The sequence below is a fragment of the Chaetodon auriga genome, chromosome 1 (genome assembly GCF_051107435.1).
Source record: "Chaetodon auriga isolate fChaAug3 chromosome 1, fChaAug3.hap1, whole genome shotgun sequence".
NCBI lineage: Eukaryota > Metazoa > Chordata > Actinopteri > Chaetodontiformes > Chaetodontidae > Chaetodon > Chaetodon auriga.
The window spans coordinates 17,947,687-17,974,770 of NC_135074.1; the positions used below are offsets into that span (position 1 = coordinate 17,947,687).

At 39.4% G+C, this 27,084-nt stretch overlaps 1 protein-coding gene across 5 annotated transcripts in view; it reads left to right on the forward strand.

Annotated features, from left to right (window-relative positions):
- Positions 1-3,862: 3,862 nt before the first annotated feature.
- tcf12 (transcription factor 12) overlaps positions 3,863-27,084 on the forward strand; it is a 77,179-nt gene continuing 53,957 nt past the window's right edge. For all 5 annotated transcript variants that reach the window (XM_076727710.1, XM_076727729.1, XM_076727719.1 and 2 more), the window contains exons 1-5: positions 3,863-4,024; positions 4,781-4,869; positions 5,126-5,198; positions 14,160-14,233; positions 21,073-21,175. In XM_076727710.1, the coding sequence (XP_076583825.1) occupies positions 4,798-4,869; positions 5,126-5,198; positions 14,160-14,233; positions 21,073-21,175 (322 nt within the window). In that variant the 5' untranslated portion in view covers positions 3,863-4,024; positions 4,781-4,797. The remainder of the gene's footprint in view (positions 4,025-4,780; positions 4,870-5,125; positions 5,199-14,159; positions 14,234-21,072; positions 21,176-27,084) is intronic.

The following is a 27,084-nucleotide window of genomic DNA, read 5'->3' on the forward strand; positions in this document are numbered from 1 at the left end:
TATATGATCATTTGAACATTTATCAATCTACCCATCATGTCAACTTTACAGTTATTATACATACACTGGTATACAGGTCACATAACAATTGTTAATACACACCTCTGGGATAATTTTATTTTGTAAATGTTCATTGTCTGCTCTGTAAGTTCATGCTAAATGGTCGTATATTTTCATAAAATCTTTGAGGAACAAAATCTGGATTTGTGATTTACTGGAGTAAACTAGAGCTTTTCAGCTTCTATGCAATGCTACTTCAATTATTAAACCACTTAAAAGTCATGTTAAACCACAAACAACAAATTTACAAAGCAGTTGCCAGAGGAAGAGAGAAGTAAAATTTGTAACAAACCACTTTCAGAAATTGATATTGTCATAAATAACACGTTGCGCATCCACAAGCCACAGTGACAGCCAACTTCAGCCCAACTCTACTGCAGTTCTCTTGTCTGGTTTCTCACCAGTGCAAAGGAAAAAGTAGTTCCTGCACAGAGGAAGGACTGTACTGTCTTTACAGTGATCTTGAAAAGCATTTTTTTTTAAAAATACCATACAATGATTTTGCAGACTAAGTATTTCTATAGACTGTGTTTGCGTTTGGCACTGCCAAATTTTAGCTTCGCAAAGCCGAGCTGTCAAAGCTGACGATAAGAAGCATGTTATTGGCCCTGAACCGACCTGTAGATACACTGAGATGTGTCGCGGAATGCTTCTGTTGAAAACTTGAGCCATTATGCATTTTTTTCTCCCATAAAAGAAAAAGGGGAGTTAGAGGAAGTTAGAAGATCCACTTTTTCCCTTTCTGTGTGTTTATTTTTTACAGCTAACCGTTCTATATTTAACCTAGCCTGCTATATGAGCTTTGATGACAATGTCTATTTGTCAGCCAAATACTTCTCAAAGGTGATGATGATGTCATGAAGAACTATGGAACCATGGGAGCTGTATTATCATTATTATTATTATTATTATTATTAGTAGTAGTAGTAGTAGTATTACTATTATTATTATTATCGTAGTCATTATTTTCATAGTATTAGCCATATGGGTGCTGGTTCTTACCAGTCTAGTAGAAGACATGCATCTCTCTGCAGTCCTAGGTTGTCATGAAGCTCTCTCCATCTTGGAAATGCCACACCAACGTTTACCCTGGTTTTACCTCTTTTTGTCCCATAATCATTGTGGGCTATTTGGCTCGCCCGTACGTTTGTGTTTTACATGATTTTTGACAACAGAACATGCAGCAAATGGCAACGAATAATTAAACTCCATCACTAGTGAGTGTATCATGTTTCCCGGAAGTTAGAACAACTAATGGGCGCAAGGGGGATATGATGTCATGACAATTTGACAGGTGACCAAATGAGATGCACCGTTACCTTGAATGAAATTCCGGATTTCTCTGGTTTTGAACATTGTTGGAAACATTTAGGGTAATATAACTCACAACTCAACAAAATATATAACATAGGTCTATTCGTTTTTAACACATTTTAATGCGGAAATGTTACATATTGTTCCTTTAATAACGTTACATTCGAGGTCACGCAGCGATGTTATTAGTCAGAAACATGGGAACCTTCACAGGATACTTACAAGTTCAAGAGATAGTTGGCGACGTCTCCATCCGTTCGTAGATTCTTTTCTTCCTTTAACTTTCTCCATCTTGTAAAGCTATAAGATATGTTTATCCTTGTTTTTACTCGCAGACGGTCGCTTTCCTTCCTTGCTCTCAGACCTTCTTCAGATCTACGGACTGGTTTTGATTTTTTTGCCTCTGGAGCTGACGTCTGATTAATATCAGAGGTTTGTGTTGTTTTCGCCCGTTCTTTCGCCATGGCTTCAAGGCCTCGTCAGTCTTAATTTCTTTACATTGAGCCAGTGTTGACACTCATAACAACTTACCGTCAGCTAGCTTGTTTTCAAATGCCTGCCTGATTTCCGCCAACAACAACAGCACTTCCGTTCGGAACCCTTCAGAATAAGAGCATAACCTCAACTGAAGTTAAAGAAAACTTTCACAATTGCAGAAACTTCCATCAAATACTTCTTATGGTCTGTACTGTATAATTCAAAACATTCAATGCGGTACACAAGAGGTAACAAATTGCATCAAATTACACAAACCAGGAGTTACAGCAAAGATCATCAAGTAGGAAAAGCGACAAATCAAACTTTATATAGGTTGAAGTTCAGAAAGCACTTCAAAAAACAAATTGATACATAAAAATAAATCAAAATAAAATGGAAGGGATGAAGATAAAGAAAAATATGAAGGTGTTTCATGAGTAAAAGCTGTGTACTGAGATAGAAACGGGGAGTGTTTGTGGTTTTTCATGTGAAAAGACACTGAATTTCGGAAAGAAAAGGGGATTTACAGAATTTCGTTCTTGTCAATGTAAATGTACCTTTAATCTTTTTTAAGGTAAAAACAGTTATTTCTGTGCCATAGTGAAATTATGTCATTTTAAATAACAGTGTAAGTTTTGGTTATTGAAACTAAAAATATGACTGGCAATCTTCTGCTAAACATTATGTACATTACAGTGACAAAATGAAAAGGTATGGTATCTGTTTCCCTAAAAGTAGAAAGATCAGCAATGTTCACATATTTCACAAAAAAATAATTTCCAAGATAAATACATTTCAGCATTTTTATTGTACTTCACTGGCATGGCAACATAAAGAATTTTTAGAAGATAATAATCATTCATTTCAAATTCACGTCATTGATGAGAGAATTCAAATAAAATTTTGCAGCCACCACCATTTGTGTCACACAATGTCACATAATTTGGATACACAGATTTTAAATTTTCACAAGAAAAGTAGACCTGCCAGCAATTAAACTACAAAATACAATTGCAAGTAATGGCTATCACTGCAAGAATACCAGCCATAAAAGCATACATCAAATTACAATCAAGAAACCTGATGCTGTAAGCTAATGGACTAACAGCAAAATAAGGAGTAAAGTCACCAAACACAACTGATAGTTACTTTGATTGAAATCATCTGTAAAAAATACATATCCCTGAAACAACAAAAGATGATTTATTATATTATTATTAACTGTCCATCTGTTTCTATCTGGTAGATAAATTGCAAACACTGAATGAGGCCGATTTTTGAGAGTAAGTTTAGGTCTGACATCAGTGTCTGGACTAACCCTTAAAGGGGCCCTATGGCAAGAGTTTGTCATTGTGCCCCATACTGACACCCTCCTCATTGCCCTCTTTATAGTGTGTACATCCTCTGTCACCTCCATTAAATCCAGGTGAGTAACAACTACAAGGCACAGCAAAATGAGCTAGTAATGCAGGACCCACCTCAGCTGTTATTTACTTTAGTTACTGTTGTAGATTCCCTTACAAATGTACAATAAATCAAATTACAAAATCCATTTGACATGCAGTGAAGGTGGGGCTTTAGGGGCCTCTTGAGGTCTGAGGCTCTGCGGGCAGTTGGACACTTTGCCTGGGTGGAATCCAGCCTTGCTTACATCCCTCTGCTTCATGAAATGTATTAGTTCATTTGTATACTTATATGTATATATTTTGCCAACATGAAGAAGACAACTCTGTGAGAACAGCTATGGACATGCTTGAAGAACAGTCACGTAAGTGAAACTTATTCGAAATGAATAGACTGTGTTGTATTTTTTCCACGCTGCTGCAGTCCAGTAGAATCCATTAAATGCACCTGTAGTGGTGTTAAAGCAGAGATAAACACGTGGTGCGTTGGTGTGACCCACGCCGGTGTGAGCTGACTCCCGCAGCATCTCCCGCTGTGTGGGACCATCATGTCACTGTGCTCGGCGGAGGGATACAATAACCAGTGTCATCGTGGTGCTGAGGCTTTCGCAAAGCAAAAATGTCTGCCTAAGGGAAACTCGTAACTGATATATAGAGAGGATATTTTACCAGGTATAGCCGTTTAAACCAACATTTCGCTCTTTTTAGGCGTATTGCAAGACAGCGAGTCTTCACCAGATCACCCTAGTCGGGATTTTAATCGGAAAAAGGTAAAAAATCAGTGGGAGTTTACCAAAAGCTTTCGGACCTGTGAAAGAAGTTGGGAGTTGAGAAAGACCATCATTGCATTTTGTATTCTAGAGCTGCTGGGGATTGAGAGCGTCATTTTCAATATTTGTTTGGCCATGCTACTTGCTACTTATCTTGAAGCAGTATGTAATTTATGTTTTACTCGTCAGAGAGGCTTCTCCGCACTAATGTCCACATTGACTAAAACCGCCGCAGCTGGTTGCGGCTCTCGAGCTCTTGTCAGTCCATATGAATCAGTTAACTGCAGCTAGCGTTAGCCAGCTAGCAAAGTGACGTCTGGTGCCTCAGCTAATGTTAACCAGCGTTATGCTTGTGAAACCTGCATCACAAATCACTGACATTAACATGGTCAGTGGTGGTCTAAGCAACAATAAATATCTTACCAGTAGTGAGCGGTGTTATCACAGAGAAATATTGTTAAGCTCTATTGCGATGCTGCAGGTCCTGTTTTTCACATGCTGAGCCATCCATTGAAAGCGCGTCCACCCCATCTCTTTTAACCAACGCATTGGAGAAAAACACTAAAGCCGTGGGAACTAAGTGTTTGCACCATTTGGAAAAATATAACGTGGGCAAACTGTCATATTCTCAGTGATGGTCTTTATTCGGCATCCACAACAAATGCCTCTCGTGGCATTGGTCATTTCCTGTGGCGCTCGTCCCCGCTGTTGAATAAAGCAGCGGAGATGTGGCCTGATGGACTGTGTTTTCTTCAGGTTTCTAGATCGCCAGGATGAATCCTCAGCAGCGGATTGCCGCTCTCGGAACAGACAAGGAATTAAGTGACCTGCTGGATTTTAGTGCGGTATGATGGATTTTTACCTCTCTTTTTGCCTCTTGGTGCCCCGCATCTCTGAGGGTTTAGAGGTGTGAGGATCTAGAAGGCTAAATAAAACATGACTAATTGATCAATTCATGTTAGTGTCGATTACTACGATTTTATAAACTATCCATGACTTTTGACAGTCATGAGCAGCTTTCAGGGTACTTGCATCTGATAATCTGAATGGTTGCTTTCACACTTGTTAAGTCTGATTGTAGGTCCATATTCTTCCTTGCAGATGTTCTCTCCACCTGTAAGCGGGGGGAAAAACAGGCCCACCACACTTGGCAGCAGTCAGTTCAGTGCATCAGGTAGGACCTGGTCCCTAAACCTATTCCAGCAAACTCTCTGATATGGTCTTACTTTTCAGTCTTGCATTGAATGTGATTATTTTCCCTCCTTTGTGACGTTCGTGTCTGCGCTGTTCACATCTGGTGCTTGAAACGCAAGCTCTCCTCCTGGAGTTAAAGTGGAGTGCTGTAGTAAAGCTGTAGAACAAAGCAAGGTTTAGGCCATAGACATGTAAATTAATTTATTGATCTAATTACATTATGGTGTAATTCAGTGAGTGTTTTATCTGACTGTCAGATGAATAAATCTGCCATGTTTTGACTGCTTTGGTGAAGGTGTGTTCAGTGTCATGGAAACTATACAGCATGTTTGTGTTGGGCTTTGCTGTGAGGTGTGTTGGAGACAAATTTTGAATCAGGTTAACATGTCTGAGGGAGATTCTTGTGAACAGAGCTGGAGCTGCTTGTGAATTATAGAACAGTTTAATTGAGTTGTTAGACATCCCCTCATTGAGTTATTCTGTAGGTTTTGTTTTTCTTTGTACCAGCTTGATAAGAGATCTGTCCCTCTGATCACCCTCATGTACACACAAACTGAATTGTCTTTTTTTAGTTTTTCTATGAGTGTCTTCATGGTTAAATAGGTTTGTGGATGGTTTGGTTGTAATGGCAAGAGTTCAGATTCCTTGCTTCTGGATCACTTCCTAGCTATAAATGCTACAGGACATTAATCCAAAGCACATCTATTGTCTGATGTGCTTCTAGAGACAGTCAACAATCAAACATTATGTTTTCTGAAAGCATGTGTTGTGTGCATCCACAAAGCCTCGTTGTAGTCAGTTATCTGTGAAACGAAAGACACACACTTAGTGGAAACTGAACGAAAAGACAAAGAAACAAGAACAGAGCTGTCACTCATGAACTATGGAGTAGTGGGGATGGATTTTAAGCTGCAGTTCCACCAAGCAGTCGGTTCGTCACACATTAGAATGTTTTTGTGTTTCTAATGGCGAATGTTGTGAATGATACCAATAGAAACACTCCATTTCATCCTGTTTTCTATTATCCTCTGCTGAGATTCCAAGCTAGCTGAGTCGATTCTGAAAGGTGGACTTAAAACTCTGCAGACCAGTGATTGGTCAGAGCGAATTGGAGCAACCTGAGTTGTCTCATCGTCTACGCTCTGATATAGGATTTCCCACACTGTCCTGTCTTTCTCAGCAGTCTTTTGTCTTGCTGCCTGCAGCCTTTTCTCAAACAAAGCTTGTGTCCGTATTGAAATAAACAACCACATATGGAGAAGAAAGAACATGAAAAACATTCAATGTCATTGTGTTTTTGTTGTTTATGAGAGCACCGTTGCTCAGTGTTTAATGTGTGTGCGTAGCAAGTGTGAGGTTGTGCAAGTGCAAGAGAACAAGAGGCAGAAAAGTGACAGTGACTGTGAGCAGAGTGGAGGTAAAGGTTAGCAGTAAGTTGTCAATCTTACTGTAAATGCACAGTATAGGTTACAGTGTGCCATTAAAGGCTGCTGCTTTTCAAGGAAAGTCTCCTCTGTTGTTTCCCAACTGCTGGAAAAAGTGAAGGAGGTTAGCCCTGAAGCCCCGATAACAACCCACTAAATTTAACAATGATCTGTGGTGGAAATGCTGTGGTCAGACTGATGAGGGTTTTTAACTGAAGTCACACCTTCCTGGTGAGGTTCCCACAAAGATGTGCATTTTATGTTGTAATGACGCAAAGATTTCAGACTATTATATATCTATATCTATATCTATATCTATATCTCTATCTATTGCTGTGGTTGTTTTTTAGTATCACATTGGAGGTGTTTTTATTAATCTGTGGACACAATGACAAAATATAATGCAGTTCAGAAAACCAACACCACTAACCTCAAAATGACTGCAGTGTTGAATCAAATGCGGTCTGAAACAGTGCCCACAAAAAGCGTTAAAGATAGGATCTATTGTATTTATGGGCTTTTTACTGGATTGGCTCAGATTATACAGGTGTACCTAATAAACTGGGAACTCATTGTGTATTTTGGAATTGTGGATAATGAAAAGGTCTCACAAGCCAGTCTGTTGTGTCATATCTAAAACACACTGATGATACATAATGAAAGTTTTGAGTTTCACAATATCATGTGAGACCGCGTCCACTGTACACTCTGTACACTGACTGTATGCTAGGATGATCGCAACCATCGTTGTGCTTGATTCGTGCATTGTATTAACAAGGCACTACTTTGTGTTTTATGATTGCATATAGTAAGTCATGGATAGGCACCTGTAGGCTGGGCCTTGCACTCTGTGACTTCTAAAATAGACCAACATCAGCATGGTGCTTTTTGTTCGGACCAGAAAAGAGTTGTGGATTGTCAGGAGAATTGTGTGTTACAGCCGGAGCTCATTGTCATGGCTGTGTGTTGTTTGGTGACCAGCTTTGTCCTTTAGAAATGTCTAAATGTGGATAGATTTTTTTTGCACCATATCTAACAAAAATTGTAAAAATTGGACATGACTTCAATTCAAGTTAATGGTTTTGTTTAAAAAAATATTTACAATGTTTAAATTTCCTTTAAAGAATTGTGTTTGTTAGCTGTAAAATATTGGTGCATATTCATCATATTTGTCACTGTATTGTAATATACGCATTGTTTATTCTTTCCAGTTATCAACTATCTGTAATGGCTTAGTTTTTAGTGTTTTGTGGCTGATCTTGAGCCACTAACTTGAAAGACCAACAGATATGAAATATACCATGGTTTTTTTTTCTTCATCAGGCCATCACTTACATTCCTAATGCATAGATTATAAATGCGGTCTGCATCTATATGAGCATACATTTTGATGTGTGTTCTATGATTGAAAAGTCACACCAATACCTTAGGTGGTAATCGTAATTTTCATAGCTCTTGAAAAACATTAACTTGTGCAAAATGAAACCTTTATCATGTCAAAATGAACTCCCCCTCCCCTTAGAGTGTATCAGGTCTATAGTGAGTAAATTCCTCCTTCCTTCACCTGACAGTATGTGCTCCAGTGTGTTTGATCCTCAAGCTAGGTGAAGAGGCACCTACATAAGTGATTGTGAACATAAGGCGAGCGAGTGTGCAGACACAAGTGTGGAAATTGCAGGGAATGAGAGTTTGGATTATTGCATCTCAGCTGGGTATAGCCAGATACTGTAATTGAGGCAGAGTGGGACTGGCAAGACCCTTCGAAAGTGTGCCAGAGAAAAAATGGATTGGAAAAAATACCCAAAGTGGCTCAAACAGAGATTCATCATTTCTCCTTTCCAGCTGTGTTGATGATGCAAATTTCATGAGGCCATTGACTCTTTAGTGTAGTGGGGCAGTGGATGGCTGCTGTTGAAAGGGTAATTTTCATTTAGTGGTATGTAGTGGTGCATTTGTTAGCTCTGACCGATGGCTGGTGCAGGTTGCTTTGCCTGTCAGTGAAATCCCAAAATAAATAAAAAATAACTCCATGTTTCATTGCTGGTCTCAGCTACACAAAGCCTCGCTGCTGCCTCACATTGGATTCAGCTTGGTGTTAAAACCAAAGGCTTGTCACAATGGAGAGCCTGGGCTGCAGTCCTCTGTGATGTGAGTCAATTCTCAAAGTGATTACAAATGATCGAATTATTCATTAACAGATTTTTGTCACTAGAATTTCTTTTTTATGGTTTTACTAAATATATTCACAGTTTGTACAAACCATACTTTGTCACATTTGACTGTTTCTTCTTTTATTTGGAATGTCCATAAAAACAAAAACAGCTGACTCACATGATCCAACACTTGAGTAAAAAACAAAAGACTCAAAACTGTCCCAATCACTCTCCTCCTCCATGTTTTCTTGTGACCATCTTCGTCTGCAGCGGCTGGCAAACCAGCTTAAAGGTACAATTACCACCACCAATTGTCCCTCTCATGTCACGTCAAGAGTCGTCGTCCCCTTCTGTGCTGTGATTGGCTAGGAAACCCTGTCTGCCAGAAAGCTTTCAGGAAGTCAGGTGATGTAGTATAAAGAAGAAGGAGGTCATGATGGATGAATGGGTCAAACGCAGGACCTTCATCCAGGAGACTGGGGTTTGTGTCCCATGTGAAACTTAACATTTCATTTTTAGACTTAAGGTGCAGGAAAATGGCACGGTTTGGCTTAAATGCTAAGATTGACTTTTGGTTTCACACAGGATACAAACAGTGGTCTCCTGGGTGAAAGAGCTTTCTGGCAGAAAGGCTTTCTGCCTTTCGAGTACTAACCAATCACAGCCAATCAAAGCATTGCAGGGTGGGACTAGGCTGAACAGACTTGGGGGGGGGGGGGGGAACACGAACCAAATATATAGCAGACACATGAAGGGATTTCTTCCATTGCATGGTAAATACCGTCATATCCCCCAGTCCAAGGTTTGAGCTGACTGATTACACTAGAAAGCAAATTATAGAGCATAATATTCATCTTTGTTTCTTACACAGTGTTCAAATCAGTGTGCTTTTTCCTTTTCTGTCTCTGATTCTCTGCCAAAAAGAGGACTCTTACCGCTTTCTCCAGGATGCTGCTCTGATCTAATCATGATAAGTCAGTGTAATTTATACACGGACATCAACCCTGTCTGAAAATAGTGAAAACAGTTTGGTTCTTCTCAGTCCAGTTTTCACTTCACATTCATTATTTGTATATGTGCGTTTGATGCAGTCATTGGATTCACTATTAGTACTGCTCTCAGTTCATTTAGACAGGAAACCATTACACCAAATACGTCAGCAAATCTAGATTTGTTTACATTAACATGGATGTCCGTTAAACGTACCAGACTGTGGTCTGCGGTGTGACATAGTGACATGAATTACTCTAACGCAGCAGAAGTTACACGTACATATTTTCGTATTCTCATCAAACATGCATAATAATCGTCCATCAGTGTGTTTGCCCAAAAGGATCATTCATTTATTTTGGGGCGATACACAACATGTTTGTGCAGGGAATCAGGTTAGCTAGTTTTTACATGACTGACATTTCTTATTTCATTGGAGTAAAGATGTGGCCTGTAACAGAAGCCTTTTTCATTCTGTCTTTTTCTCACTCCTTCAGGCCTGTAGATTTGCTGCCAACTGTTGTTGAGTGACGGGAAGTATGTGATCTCAGAAGGAAATGGATTTTCTAGATTTTATCCGCAATCAAACTCAGCTGTTCATAGATGAAGTAGATCTTTGTGTCTGAATGTCTTTAATGATGTTTGAGTCTATTGGATAAGGACAAGGATGTTTTTATTGTCATACCAGAATATGTTCTACATGAAAGGAAACGAAAGGTACTCAGATTCCAGTGCAGGGAGTACCAAAACCAAAACAGAGAAAATAAAACACAATAGAACACAATTAAAATAATGATAATAATAAATAAATATATAAACAGAAATATTAAGTGAGAAGAGTGTGAAGTAGGAATTCACCATTTTCACATGGTAGCCATGTTCCTCTTATGTCATGCTCAGGGTATCAAAAGAATAATGTCGCACTGCTGCGTTTGAAGCACTTAATGATTATTGATTGATGGATGAGTGCTGTAGGGTGATGGTACTTCAGGCATGACAATGTTGAACTCTTTGGGACAGAGTCTATAGTAGCTGGTCTTAAAGCATGGTGGGACAATCGCCTAGGAAAGTGAGGAGTCAGAGATGAGAACTGGTGTGTGTAGTCCCAAAGGACCCAGCCAGGGATGTTGTACAAGCAGATTTTCAGCAGAGAGTAGACCTCTGCATTCAGCCAGGGTTTCTGATTGGAGTGGATGGTGATTCTGTTGCTAGTAACATCATCCACAGACTCACTCATGTTGCTGGTGATGGATGACACATACTCCTCCAGGTCCACATCTCTTGCACTTGTTGCTTCCTTTCTGAAGATCTGCTAGTCACTACAGTCAAAACAGTCTAGAAGCATGGAGGCAACATCACTGGGCCACACTGATGGTGTTGAGGCAGGTTTCCTGGTTTCCAGCATGATGGAGATGTGGTCAGAGAGGCAGAGATGGGGTTGGGGCACAGCTCCGTAGGTTTACCATCTGTGGACATACACCATCTGAGTATACGCAGTCAAGCGTATCCACTGACTGAAATGTCTGTCATGTTGGTATGGTTGAAGTCACCTACAATCACGTATGAGTGCCTCTGGGTACCTGATTTGAAGTGAGCAGATGTTACCATGAAGCTCCCTGAATGCGTCTTTAGCATTAGCTCTTGAGGGCATGAAAACAGCCACAATGAACACCGCTGCAAACTCGCATACAGGTTTTCCACGGTAATGGAAAAGCTGGAAAAGTCATGGAATTTAAAAAATCCTGACATCTCACCACTGTTTGTACACCTATTATTTGTGTGGGATATAAAAATACTTGAGGGTCACCACATTCAGGACATTCAAGGATACAAAATGTATCCACCGTATGGCCGGTAATAAAATTGCTGAAAGTAGTTGTGACCGGGAAAGTCACAGAGTAACGTAATACAATTCAACAGCACAACAAACCAGATCCCCCAAAATTACCATGAATTTAAATCAACACCTCTTCTGAACAGTTTTAACGAAAAACTGATTATAACCTTTATGAAGGAAGGATTTATTGCAGTGTTAGAATGCATTAGTTTTCCTTGGGTGTACCTAATAAACTGACAATTGAGTGCATGTACATCAGATGCTTGTCAACTTTGTATACCTGCAGTTTGGTAGATAGCTTATGTTTTATTTTTTTTAATGCATTAGATTTTTTTTTTTTGTGTTTTTAGAAAACCCAAACAGGGAGCTAAAAGAGGCTGAAAAGCGGAGAATGCAGAATTGGGTGATAGATATTTGTGGGTTTTTTAACATTACACAGTGATTCAGTTCATGGCTCACACAAAAAATATTGATTATAACTTTGAGCATATTGTTGTGTGAGAAGGGAATGATGCCCTTTTTTCTGTTGCCCATGGAGTACTTAGCAGTACAGCAGCATCCTCCAAATTCATTAAACCTAAATTATAGCCCATGCATTTGTGTGTTTTTTCTTTCCCTTTGCCTCTTTGACAGTGAGTAATCTTGTTGTGCTGCCTTGTCTCTGCTTTGTGAAGAGAGGGGACCCTTGAGCCCTGGTAGAAGATGGTAATCAGACAAGATGACAGCCAGTGGCCCAGAGAGCAAACACTGACCATTGTTACTTTCTGTGTGTAAAAGGCCTCAGTTGGGCTACAATATGTCACATTGGTGTTGTCATAGTCCTAAAATGTAAACCTATGTATAGAAGTTATATTTGTAACAAAAGCACCTCTTACAGTTTTGAATGTGCATGACAACACAGCCAAATGATGAAAGTGAGGCTGCTGACTCTACTGTTTGTTTTTTTTAAGCCACTAATGGTAACTACGAAGGCTTTAAAGGGGAAATGAACCTGGTGTGTGTTAGCAGCAAAACAACATGTTTGTCAGCATGAAACTTATCTATAGCGCTGCTCACTGGAGCGTGATTTCTGGTTTGAGAAATGTCACAGACTTTCTGGTGAAGTACATAATTAGATTTCTGACTAACAATTGATTGGCAACACGAGAGCTGGAAATGAATCATCCACACTGTCTATGTAATTTATCACATCTCAGATTGGGTATTGTTCACAGATAGGTACCTACCTCAGAACTACATCGCGCTACCTTTTCATTATCTCCCTTTAATATTGAATTGGTCAGTTTGAAATGAATAGCCTTATCAATGCATAAAAAGTATCAGTTGAGCTGCATTGAACCAAGTTAAGGGAAATCAATGGCTATAGCCTGTCTGTTAAGCTGCTTGCTGAGCTATACATTGACTTTGTGAGTCAAACAAATAGTCCTCGTTCTCCATGTTTTAATCTCTGATTGCAGGCTTTGCTTGTGTGTTGCTGTGCAGATTCTACTTCAGCTTTTATCGGAGCTGTTTCTTGGATTGTATAGCGGACCTTGCTGCATGGAGGCACCTCAGTGCATATCAGCTTTTAAATTTGAAGGAATTCTTAATATTGAAAAGTTTTGTTTGTTGCTTTCTGTGTTATTATTTTTCTGAGCATAGACATTTTTTTTTTTATAAATCTGATATTTTTTTATTTGAAGCTAAAAATGAACAAATGGTATCGCAGTTTGCCGAGACAGATGAAATTACAACTGGGGCAATCAATAACTTGGAGAATGTTGATGCTTTACCCTCTCTGCAATTATGTTTTGTTTGTGGGGACTTTGCCTTTTACAACAACACAATAATGTTTCAAACAGCAAGAACAATTGAGGCATCAAATATGTTTACAGACTATATCACATAAATTAGATTCTAAGGATCAGATATTATATTTTTCAATATATGCCAGATGGTCTTGCTTTGCAGTTGCTTGGAGTTATTGATTTTGTTCATCCGTTTGACTCTTGAAACAGAGGTTTTCTTTCATTTAACGAGTTTTAGTGCTCAGCTGTTTGGAAGTAGTTGCTTTTTGATGCATTGGAGCACACAAAACTGTGTTTATGCAAAGCGAAATTAATGGTAAATATTTTTTTGTGTCATGAAGCTTTAGAGGAGATGAATGAGTCACTTTTCTTGTTCATTTCCAAACAGGGAAAAATTGTTGTTGTGTAATCACACCCCTATTATGCCAGTTTTGGAGGGAGATAATATTTCATTACTTATTTTACTATAGTTTGTATTCAAGTGAAGTGTTAATCAGACTTGAGATAACATAGGTCCCCTGTTTTAATAATCTATATTTACTTTAATGCAAGTTACCTCTGAAGAGTGTCAGTGAATTTCAGGTGAATGTGTTGTAAAGCACTCTGAGTGGTCAAGAGATGAGAAGAGGGCTATGTAAATGCAGTCCATTTACAGAAACAGAAAGTAGATACACTGTATGCACATTGAACTATGTGAGTAATCTTGACTTGCTGACTGAGTTGTGCGTCTCTCTCTCTCTTTCTCTACAGGTATGGAGGAGCGGACCAACCAAGCGTCTTGGGCCCCAGGTGGCGAATCCAGTCCCTCCTATGAGTCCTCCCGGGTAAGATGACCCACACCTTCACGCCTCTGAATGGCCTTTCTGCTCCACAGCACATCATTTAACAAGCGTTACATCAAAGCGGTTCATTCACAATGTTTTAGTCTCACCTTATCCCAGTCATGTTGTATTACCCGTAATAGACATATTTCTCTGTGACAGAAAGGACGGGTTAATGTTCTCATGGACAGTGAATTTGATTTTTTTTTAAACATCTGCCCAAATATGTTATGCAGCTGGCAGGAAAACCCAGTTACTGGAAGCTAATGTTATTGTTAGACGTCTGTTAAAATGTTTCAGCTCAAATTATATGTTAATTTTACACCCCATGAATTTTCACTGTGAAAGTAAATATTTTTTTCAGCCCAGGGTAGATATCTGATTAGAAGCAAGATGTTTTAATGTCTTTGGAGATCTGGGTTCGTCCCAGCAGTTACTATGTGATCAGCCTTATTGCAGGTGAGGGAATAACTTTGCTCTTGATCAAATGGGGAAAACTTTTTTCTCTCTGTTGGTATTTTGCAACCAAGGATTACTTTCATTATCAATCATTTTACCAACTATTTATTATTGATTAACACATTGATTGAATCATCAAATCTATGAATGTCACAAAACAGTGTAGAAAGGTGCACCACAAAAGGCAACGTCTTCAGATGTCTCGTTTTGTCCAACCAACTGTCCAGAACCCAAAGATATTTCATTTATAATGACTTAAAACACAAGCAGCAAATCCTTACCTTACCCTAAGAAGCTGGAACCAGAGAATTGTTGCTTGAAAAGCTGCTTCAACAAATAATGAAATATCAAAATATTTGCAAGTTAATTTTCTGTTGACCAGTCCATGGAAGAATTGACTGTTTCTGCCCTGACTGGGAGTGTTTCTTTAAAGTGGCCAATAACAAGCTGTTGAGCCTTACGATGAGTACTTGCCACTGTTTGTGCTTTTGAAACCTTTCTGTCAACAGTGGTGAAGCAAGCCAATGCAGTGACACTGCAGGTGATTCATGTTTTTAAGCAGGGTTTGAATCAGATTCCGTGACCTCCATTTGGCAGACCTCCAAGGCCATTGGTTTGGTCCCCTACCTGCCAATAACATTCTGTAAATGCTAGCATGAGTAAACTGTCTTGAACTACAGTAAAAGAGATGATGGCTAAAGCCTGTGTCTGTCATTGCAAATGGCACCAAGCTACTATTCAGTGACTCTTGCCAGATGCAGGTTAACATGGTTCCAACCTCTGAACTAGTAATAGCAAAACTGATGCAGCCGGGACCAGGATAGACTAAAAAAACCTTCAGAAAATGTTTTTTAGCAAGACAGTTGGCGAATGGACAGTCACTGTTGTCCTTCCAAGTATGAGCTGTGAGGAAAAAGAGGGTTACGGACGCATAAATAAGATTCAAAATCTACAAAATTTTCTTTATCTAAACATTTCTTTGTCCATAACTGAAGCTGGTTTCAAGCAAAAATGTATTTTTTGTTGCAGTGTTCTCCATTATTCAAGGAGACAGTCTGTTCTCTGTGCAGCCAAACAATTGATTTAATACTTGAGATACTATTTTTTAAGGAATCACAGACCCACATAAAAGATGAAAATGAGAATTTAATTTCTAAAAATCTTTTGTCCCCTTAAAGCAATGGAAATTATTGCCAATTGCATATTCCTATTGTTTAACAAGGACAATAAACAACACATTTTTAGCTGTTGATGAAGAAAAACAAGTCAGTTTTTATGAATTTAAAGAAAATGCCACATTAAAAATAAGTATAGGCTATTTTGTAATGTTTCATAGTTTATTGCCTTTTTAAAGGGAGAAATGTTAAGCTGCATCTCCGTTGTTGTGTTTAAGTGAGAACATGTCACTGTTAGTGTGAGCAAGTGTGAACAGCTATCCCCCTGTTTATTTGTCCCTCACACATTGGTTGTTCTAGATGCCCTGTATGAATTTCATTTAATGTCAATCTCCTGTCACTTTCTATTAGAATTCAGTTAAATGTCAGAGCCACTCGGGCAGCGTTACCTTGTTTATTTTTCTGTGCCCTTCCCGAATGAACATCTACAGGCTATAGTAACATAGGCAGCTTGATTTGAATTATAAGACAGAGACGCTTGAGATATCTTTGCTGCAGGTGCATATAAATGATTGTTTCTGACATTGCAAGGCACAGCATCAGCCAGCAGACAGCTGTTTGCACCTCCATAAGGCGTGCACGTAAACAATCACATGCCACACTCTCCACACAGCTGCTTACATGCCAGACTTGATTAATATAGCCTATAAAATATTATATCCAGTATATTCTGCTTTAAGAAGTGATTCGTAACCCTATCAGCCATATGCATAACCATGGGAATGATGGCAAAATTAGATTCAGAGAAAAGTAGAAAATTCCTGTTACGGATGTTAATCATTAATCGATGACCATTAAATCACTACTTAGAATATATAAATCGTTAATGTGCAGAGTCACTGCAACATTAATTTATATCAATCTATTTGATCACCTGTCCGATCAGGGAGGAGTGCACTGATACTTGACTTGTGCCGTTAAAATAATTTCTGTCTATGTTTGTCATTATAAAATGACCATTATCTGAGGAGTTGAATGAAAGTTATACAGAGTAAGAAACGTACCTGCAGTGAACTGACAACAATAAAAACAAACCAATAATGGACATGATTGATTTATGTAAATGTGTGCGCTGGCTAAATATTAACATTGTTATTATTATCAATATTATCTTTCCACCCTGTCAAATTAACATACGTTTTGTGTTGTTAGTAATACCGTTCCAAACCATGTTTTGCCACGTTTATGAAAACACAGATTGCTCATATTGGCACCTGAACACGATTAAACAAAAGCATTAGTATCAAAATGAAAAAAAAGTATCTTTTAGTTTGTCTAAACTCATCAGGAATGTTTCTTTTCTGACGTTGGGGAACGCTCAGAGGTCACATTCTCTCCCTGGTGTGTTTCCAATCCATCCATATGTCTATTTTCTCATCCATTTTCTTTCAACAACTCATCCTGTTTAGGGTCATTTGGGAGACTAGAGCTTCTTACTCTCCACATTACCAGCATGCTGACATTAACACCCATTGGCAAGTTGCCTCCTCACCCAGATAGATTTTATAGAACCAATTAAAATGAATGCGTCATTTGTATGTTTCTGTATATTTGTCACAGTCTGTGTCAAAATTTGTGTCCCTGGGATTTGAAGATGTCTGCCGTGCTGTGGGGGTCTTCCTGTCATTCTGTGCTGTTCCTTGACTTTGACAGGCATTACATTGTATAACAGACTTGGGTATAGTTCTTTCCTGTGTTGAAAATATTGTCCATGTGCGTAAGATGTCTACTACTTTCATTCCATCACTTTGTTAAATGGGAATCAAATAGTTGATTATCAAACGAGCGCAAATCTCAAAAATTTCCTAAATTATGCTCTCCTCACAATGTCTGTCCAAGGCTCTCACAAGAACTCCTCAGTGCTTCATCTTTCAGTCTGTTACAAAGGGAATTCAGTCTTGTCCCTGAGCTTGTTTGAGCTGGTGAGCTACGAGTGTGTGATCAGTCAACTGTGAACAGTCCCGAGCCCTGCCGTGCTGACCTTGGCTCCCAGCCAGCCGCTGTATCCTGGGCAGCTGTGGCTGTAGGCTGGCGGTCTGACAGTCAGGGCTGTGCCCACCGCCACTGCACGACAACTCCCACTTCCCCAGTGCCCTGCCCCGACTTGATACTCGACCCCACACGCATCCATCATGAGCATATCATCACTTCCCAAGCTGCCACAAGCAGCCCCATGTTCACCTGGGATGTAGCACAGAGTGTGGAAGAAAACACTTCTTAAATGCTGTGGCAAGTGATTGGGGGACCAGGCATGAGCTCTGGTCTGCATGCTGCCACAGTGATCTGACAGTTATTTAGCCAGTAGTGCCAACGCAGCCCTGTGGCAATGATGACATCGTGTGTTAGTGTCTCAGATAGATGTCGGCCACCAATGTTTGGGAAAGATGAGGGATCTGTGATTGATGATCTAGCAATCCCAGAGGAGCAAACACAGTGTGGTTGCACTGACACAGACATGCACAATGAGCTTGGATTGACATTAGCTGTCATAACAATCCAAGTGTCCAGTGTTCATTACCATTGAGTGCTTTCTGATATTTAGGTAAAGGACTAGTTAACGCTGTTTTGCTTTCTGACAGAGGGGTAGATGATAGATCAGTACAGTAAATATATGCAGCCGAGGTTAAGAGTGGAAACAGAAGAAACAGCTAGTTCTAGATCTCACTAATTAACATGTTATATTGTTGTTGAGTTGGTGCTGATAGGTGTTTTTTTTTTTTTTTTTTTTAAAATCTTTGGACTGAACCAGGCTAGCTGTTTCCCCCTGTTTCCAGTCTTTATGCAAAGCTAAGCTATGGGTGCAATGGATCACAAAACTCACAGTTTGGATTCTATTGCGGATTTGAGTTGCGGACCAGATCATTTTTCAGTTCAGCAAAAACAAAAAAGGTTAGGATGAAATTAATCTAAAATTGGCTCCGATATAGATGCCTCTCTCTGTCTGCAGTCAACACTCTGTAGTCTCCCTCAGTGTCCTGCCCACAGCACTATCTGATTGGTTACATGTCGTGAGTTATAGCCTATCAACACCGAAGGCTACTGTGCCACCGACAGACTAAGAGACAGGAGCTGCTCTGGTGAGCGAGCGGAGCTGTGTGTTGGAGGGAAGCCACCAGATATTGCTAACGTTTCCATAAACATCACAATCTTATGATCTATTTGGATGATGACAAGAATGTCTCGTTTCCCACCACTGAAAATGCCTGAAGTCATAGCTTATGGGGTTTCACTCAAGGGAGGCATAAGCGACGGCTTTTAAATCAGTTTTTCTTCCCTCTCCAAATTATTACACTACAGAGTAAAACATAGCGTGCATTAATCCTGTCTACCTTATGAGACGAGTATCAATCTTGTCATCTAACTTGCCAGAAGGCAAATACGCACATTTCCAAAAATGTTGAAATATTCCATTAAGTCTGCAGTTCGAATCATGTTCCCTGTTTTGCTGCAGAAGAGAGGATTTTTTTTTTTTTTTTTGCTTGCTTTTGTGAGCTGTGTATGTGTAAGTCTGTGTTAGTTTGCTCGAGCCTCTCATGGGGCTGTTGTTATTGAGTCTGTTCATGGTGTGATTAACAGTGTGTGCGGCCTGGCAGGAGCACAATAAGGAATCTCTGAGGATTCCCTCGACACAGCACAACACTCCGCTACCTTTGAAATTACTCCATCACCATCCACTCACAAAAAAAGATGGATAATAAGATTTACTTTTTTTTTTTACTGTATGTTGAATGCAAAGGGTATGAGTTGGTGAAAATAGTTCCATAGAAATGCAAGCCCACTGCTGCTCGGTCCCTCTGGTGGGAGTTAATGTAGTTTGGGGAGATGTATTTGACTGGAGCACAGGAGGATTTTCACAGGGCTTGGGATTAGCACTGTAACGGAGTATCTTTTATTACATGGGACCCCGAGTTTTCAAAAACCATACTGTGACCGATATTTAGACCTAAGCCCCCGAAGCTGATAACTGTCATGAAAAGGCACTGTTAAGCCCCAGGAGAAAAAGGCAATTTTTTTAAGCTGCAGGTACCTTGGAATGATGTAGGATTGAATCTCTCTGTTTCTTCCCCCTCTATGTAACAACACGCTCTTATGAACTATGGGCTGGTATATAAACCTGTTATCATATAGATACGATGGTAGAATCAAGCAGACTGAACCAAAATAAGCACAAAAGAATATATATGTGGTTCGGTTATTTTTGTTTTATAGATGTAATAAAGATAAAGCGAAGGCTCCTACAGATCCAGCACAAACCCACAATTGTTTACAGCTCTTACCTGTTTGTTGGTGAGTTGAAAACATGAGGTTCATATGTTGAGGAATGTAGTGGCTGTTGAATTTAGAGCACAAATATTCCTTAACGATGACGGCATTTTCTTCCCTTTTCTTAAAGAGCACCACTTAACTTCCAATAGGAGAGCACTTAATCACTGTGAAAACAGTCTCACAATGGTATGAAAAGCCCCTCTTTCAACATGTGGCCCATAAAACAATTTATTTCCCTGAGTCACTGTGGTTTAAGCACGCTTAAGTCTGTTTGAGGGTGTGATGTACAAGAGAAGTAATCCTAATAATAATAATAATAATAGTAATACTAGTAATAGTCAACTTTATTTACTTATATCAGACCTTCATGCAGCTCAGAGTCTTTAAAAAAAACAGCAGTCGAAATATTAAAATATATTTTATGAGAGGAGGAAAGTCACGTAATAAAATTATAATGATAACAAATAATAATAAAATAAAGTTCCATAAAAACACCAGGGCAATAGCATCTAAAAAGGTGAATATTTAACGGGTGTTTAAAAGCCTCCGTTGATTGTTTCCATCTCAGATTCAGATGAAACCTATAGGGAGGCTTTATAACTTGTAGTTTTCACATCCACAAGGCATGACTGATCTTTGATAAGGTGATTAAAAAACAACGTAAAACACACCGTTGTTTCAAACAAGTTCACTGAATATTGTATCATGGCAAATAGTGGAGGTATAAAATGTATCATTAAAACATCACAGTTAAAACATCAGACACAGAGATAAAGATCTATTTTTTTTCTGTCTCTTTAATTTTTTTGCGCTATAATACCCAAGAAACAGGACAGTTTATAAGCCAGTGGTACTCTCCTCGCACTCATTAGTGGTGTGCCATAATGCTCAATTAGTGAAGTTGCCCGGTAATGTGCTTAATATTCTGATCTCTTCCCCCAGGGTTTTGCAGACAGCCCTCATTATGGCGATCATTTGAGTGACAGTCGATTAGTGTCCCATGAAGGATTGTCCCCAACACCTTTCATGAACTCGAACATAATGGGTAAGTAAGTGATTCTCTCCAACTCACCCCTCACATGCCCTTTGGTAGTGGAAAGACATCCTGTTAAAAAAAATTGCCTGATTGAGGTTAGGGCACATCATGCATCTCGAGGTAGCACTACTGAAAGGCTTGCACGCTACAGGCCTGTTTTTTTCTCCATCTCCTGCTGTCTCTATTTCCTCCCTTAATCCCCCTCCCCTTTCTGTATCTCCCTCCTCCTCCTGTGATGACCCTCCCCCAGGCTAGAAGTCACGCCATCAGTATAGCTTTCCGTCATAAGAAGCTGTCTCCTGGACATCAAAACCGCCCCCAGCAGCTATCATTGGCAGCAGGGTAGTGATTTCTGGGTGTGGGGTTAAGCAGACTATCGTATCAAAGACCCTCTCACATAAGAATCTGAATTGCTTCTTTTTTTGTAGATTATTTAATAGTGTTCAAAGATTTTTTTTTTTTTGCACTCTTTACCTTATGTTAAATCATGCTTGCCCTCATTGTTTGCTTGTTTGAACGACTGCTTGGTTTCTATTTCTGCATTTGATTTTCAGAGCAGCATTGATTTCATTTTATCATAGTGTTTCTCAGATCAGTGGTTCTGAACCTTTTTGGTCAGATGTACCCCCACCATAGCCTTGTCAGATGAGCTCAAGTACCCCGTCATTGACACCACCCATCACCACCCAACTGAATGTTATTTTCATAAAAGACCTCACCATAGAACATAGACCTTACATCTTTTCAGAGCTGTAGCTTTGCTAACGTTAATATTTTTCTATAACTTGGAATTGCAGAAGCTGGACATAAAGTGAATCAATTTGTTTTTCTTTTTTTTACCACATCATAGTTTGTATTTTGATAATCACAAAAAATACATTTTGTGACTACATATTCTATAACTGACTTGTAATACCTTCTCCTATTGTAACAATTAAAAGCTGTGTGTTATCCAGCACTTTGGCCTGGCATCATAGTGATGTGTAACCTCTTGACAGTTTTATGGCTAACTACATCTCAGCTCCTTATGTAATGGCCCTGGAGACTGGTTTCCAAGCAAGGTGATTAGTTCGCAAATTGGTGCTGCTGAATTGAAGGAAAATATTATCTTTCTTGTAATTGATCACACGACTGTTTCTCTCTCTCTCTCTCTCTCACACACACACACACACACACACACACACACACACACACACACACACAGAGTGTATCTCTCCCCTTTTCAAATGCATCTGTAATTTTGCTTACAAGCTGCAGAATATGGATGTGATCTGTCCCAGTGATATGTCAGATTTTGACAGCATGATTGTGAACCTGGAATTGCCTGTGCTTATCTCAGCGTCAAGATAAGTCTGGTCTTGCTAACTAGTTTTTCCACTGTAATATCTGGGATTTGCATAGCTTTATGGAGTTTTCAGTACCCTCATTAAATCATGTCTGAAGGATCATTCCTCATCAATGAACCATGTAGCAGTGAAATATACAGTTGTAGGCCTTTTTTCATCAGGTGTGTGGAATTCGTGGTTAAGCAGATGGTTTTCGTCAGTTTGTGTGTGCTTTGTTGGACAATGAAATGCTTGCACGGTATAATTATTTTGCTTCCCACACAATCATGCTGTTGTCATGATACCACTTTGTGGTGTTTGTTAGAGGACTTCATCCTTTGATCGGCACTTAAATTTTATTAACACAGCGCTGCTTTGATCTCACGCTCATTGTAGATGCTCCTCTGCCTTGGTGTGGGATTGGCTTTGGATGCTGGAATTTACTATTAAGGCTTTGACACATCAAGCCAACTAAGAAAAAGAGCTGCTCACAAAGCAACCTGATCACATGCTTTAAACATTATGTCACAATAGATTTTCTGTTAAAAGATGCATTTGAACACATTGACAAGTCTGCAGCAGATAGCTGGATTTAGGATGAAATAACCAGTCAGTGGTCTTTGTATGTCTAATGAAAATGTGAAACTGGCAGTGTAAATACATGTTTGCTTTGCTTTGGACAGGCCTTGTCAGTTCATGGTCTTTTGCTCGTAGAAAAGGAAACAAGGCAGAGACATTACTGATTTACTAATCTGAACACTGACACCCTTCACAGCTAAATCAGTCTGATACTAATCAGACTGACTGATACTGATCAGGTTTTCCTTGTGCTAACCATATAAGACAAACTTTGTAACAGAAACTGTGGACAGTGATCATCTATAGACGCTTAACGATGACCCAGTGGTGGTCAGCAGTCATCCTGGTGTTGGAGCCCTTCGGACCTTTTGTTGTTTCCTGCCTCGTATTCATTGTATTGTTCCTGGTGGGGAAGTACCCAATTCATAACCCTGATGGCATATTTTCCGTGTTTATGTTTTGTCTAGTTTATCAGCACAGTAGATCTAAAACATGCTTTGTATTAGAAAAATGCGACACTGATTAGAAATTTCCTTTGGAAAGAAATACTGACTAAATTATTTTCTTTTGCTGTGGCAAGAAATGTCAGGCCTCATTTTAGTTGAGTCAGTTCTCTGTTGTTTATCAAGTGACCCACTGATTGAGCCGTCATACTGCTTCTTAGCCAAATAGCTTTATTTTTAGAGTTTGAATACAATGGAGAACATCAGTATGGAGGAAGGAAAAAAAAAACCTATTAACACTTCTTAAGCTCCAATTAGGAAAAACAGACCGCTCTATGATGAATGCACCGTTCACCCCACTGTGAAGGTCTGATTCTCTGCAACCTCTGTGCATCGAGCTGCTGCATGTTCCACCAAATGGCAAAATAATAGTAATAATGTAGATCACAAAAAACAGAGACAAACAATAACTAGATATATGTCATACATAGGCATTATGATTTACATGTGCTTGCAATTTAGTCTAGACTTTCAGCCACTCTTCAACGACTGGAATAACATGATAATGGCATGATAGTACCTAATTACTAGACAACATTGATGTGTAGTCTTGTGCTAATGCACAAATAATTATCAGTTTTTTGCACTGCAGTATATGTGTTTTTCAGTGTATTGAAGTATTGTGCTTTATATACATTGATTTGTACTTTCAGTATTTTGAAATGTGCTCAGAATGACTCATCGTGAGCGGGAATCCTCTTTATGCAGCAAGATGGTGAAAAACATTAATCATGTCAGTGTGTATATACCTACAGTAAACATTATGCTATAAACAGTTTCCCTTTAAGACAGCTCTTTTTTTCTTTTTTCTTTTTTATTAAAAGCTTGCTTTCGTTTCATTTGAAGGAGTGTGTGAAGTGAGGTTACACAGTCATGGTGGGTATTAGATGGCGGGCAAGGGGAGCTTATGTTAGATTTGAATAATTGATAAGTTACACCACTCGTGAATTAAATATTGAAGATTTTTTAAAAGTCAGCTTTGCATGTAAACCAGCCCGGTGGTCATACCATTGTAACAGTTGAACAGTGAGGTACGTCTAGAAACGTAATCCATGCATCTAGTGAAACAGAAATAGAATAGATTGTTTCCTTCGACTTATTCGAGGCTTGCAGGAGAATTATGTCGGGGTTTGAAGCTGAAGAATGACGTTTTGGGTGAATGCCTAACGATGACACTGTTCTCTCTAGGGGGCCGACTCCCGTGATCGGGCAGACTGTGCATCAGTGGGTCTGGGCCTCACATGCATCTTAGCTCCACCCTCTTGTGCTACAATCCTCTTACTAACTGCCACGTCATCCACTGCATGCTGCCCCACAGGTGGCAGCCACATTGTTCATGCTTAGAGTGTGCTATGGACAAACTTTTTAAGTCTCGGCCATGTGAGTCCCTTTGACTCAACCGCTTGTCACATGCTTTGAAAGAGGCTACACCAGACAGTCTACTGACATATCATTCAAGGATATTTGCAGTTAGTCAGTGTGTGATTCCTGTGGCCTCACAGGCACACAACTTCCCACCCCTGTTTTATAGTGTCATACATACTGTATGCACAGCACATCTGCTCAATAATGAGTTGCAGTGGGTGGGAAAATGGGGGGGGAAAGTGACTCTGATTAGAGAGTTGTTTTAAATTAGAGCACAGCTTTGTCACTGTCTGCCCCTCCAAAGTTACACAGAATTAATATGTAAGAGCTGGCTGTAAAAATCTGACCACAGCAGCTGAAATTATAGTTATTACAGTTATATTGTAATTATATTTATACTGTAGTTGTGACATAGAAATAAATATATTGTGAAAAATACCCTTTTTTGCAGAAATATCTTGCTGTATTGTGATATTATTAGACCATTGCACACCTCTATTCCAGCCTGTTGTGATGACAGAGCATCATTTCACTGATTTATCTGTGTGTAATAGTTGTACATCACCGATTAGCAAGCAATTAAAATTTTAATTTTATCGTCTCTAACGACATGACATTCACTAATGACTTGAAACCATAATTGAGTTAGACTTCAAGACAAAAGATAAACGTTTTATCTTCCAACTGTTCTTGGATTAAAGATTTATTTTTTAAATTCACACACACATTACTGATTGTTTCATGCCCCTGTGCCGCTGCTGATGGATTGTAATTCGCCGAGCCTTCGCTTCCTTCTCTGTGTGTAGTAATGCTTAACGTAAGGTCTTCCGTAGGTCTTATAGTGGAGGGTTGTTTCTCATTCAGTTGTTCTAATTGTTTAGCCACAGGGATAGCCAGCAGTTCATAGCCCTGACAAGGAATGGTTAGATCTAATTACCTGCAAAGATTTTTCCTTGCGGTGTCAGCTCGATGAGGGGAAACCAGTGGGGGAGGTTGATTTCAAGCAATCTGGGCAATTACCACAGGCAATGAGCTACAACTGAAAGAGCTGCACTCCGCTCCTTTATTTCACGCTGTATTGTGATTGGTGTGTACGCTGCTTAATGTTTGCCTTTTTGTCATTATTTACTTAATGGACTGATATTGTTTTCCACTAAGTGTCGAAAGCTTGTGGATTCTCAGACTTAACCTCAGATTATGCTTTAAAGTTGCTGTACTAATTAGCCAGACAGGGTTGAAGTAGCTGTTCACAGCTGTGGGCCTTTATTGGAAAAATGAAGAGTAGGGGAAATGTCTTACAAGGATATCAAAATGGAATCACTCCTAACGGTTATTCCCTCCTTTATTTTATCATTTTTTTATGCTAAAATGACTGCTTATAAATTCATTCTTACATGGTTTAAGGCATCTCATTCTCGCTGTTTGACTTCAGACTTCTCCTCACTGGCCAAATCAAAAAATGAGAATTAGGTAATATATTTTTAAGCAGAATGACTTAGCTAGAAATGGCACTTGAGCGTGAAAACATCATGTTTGTCACTATGAAATTGTCAAGATGCAGAAAAGCCGGCAAGCCATCGACTAGATTTCTGTCTGTGTTTGTGTTGGTAAATTGTCTCTGACACAAACATACAAACAAGTCCAGGAGCAAGAGCTACAGCCCTGACCTCTTGTCTATATCATGCCTAGTCTTGTACTCATGTTTATATTACTCCATAACTCTGTATGCTTCTCAAAAAAAGGTTTCATTTTGTTTAATATATACAAACAGCTGACTTGTCCTTTCAGTACAAAGTTGGGTTTTTCATTGACTCCCACTGCATAACTGTGGTGACGACCGCTGTGTCTTCCAGCCATGTGCCTGAGGGCGTGATATCACAACTGCTGAGTTGTACTTTCATTCACACGTTTCCCTGGTGTGCTTCATACATATTACTCATACAGCTTTAGCCCTGCATGAAAACTAATCAGCTTAATGTTGTCATCAACACACGCATACAGCCGCATGCATCCTGCTCCCAGCATGTTGACTCACACATGTGACCATAACGTGAGTCTCTGAGTGAGATAGAGCACTTGTGTTGTTCACTGCAGCAGAATTTCATTGGGTATTGCAGGTACCTGTGACCCAATAGTAGAGACAATC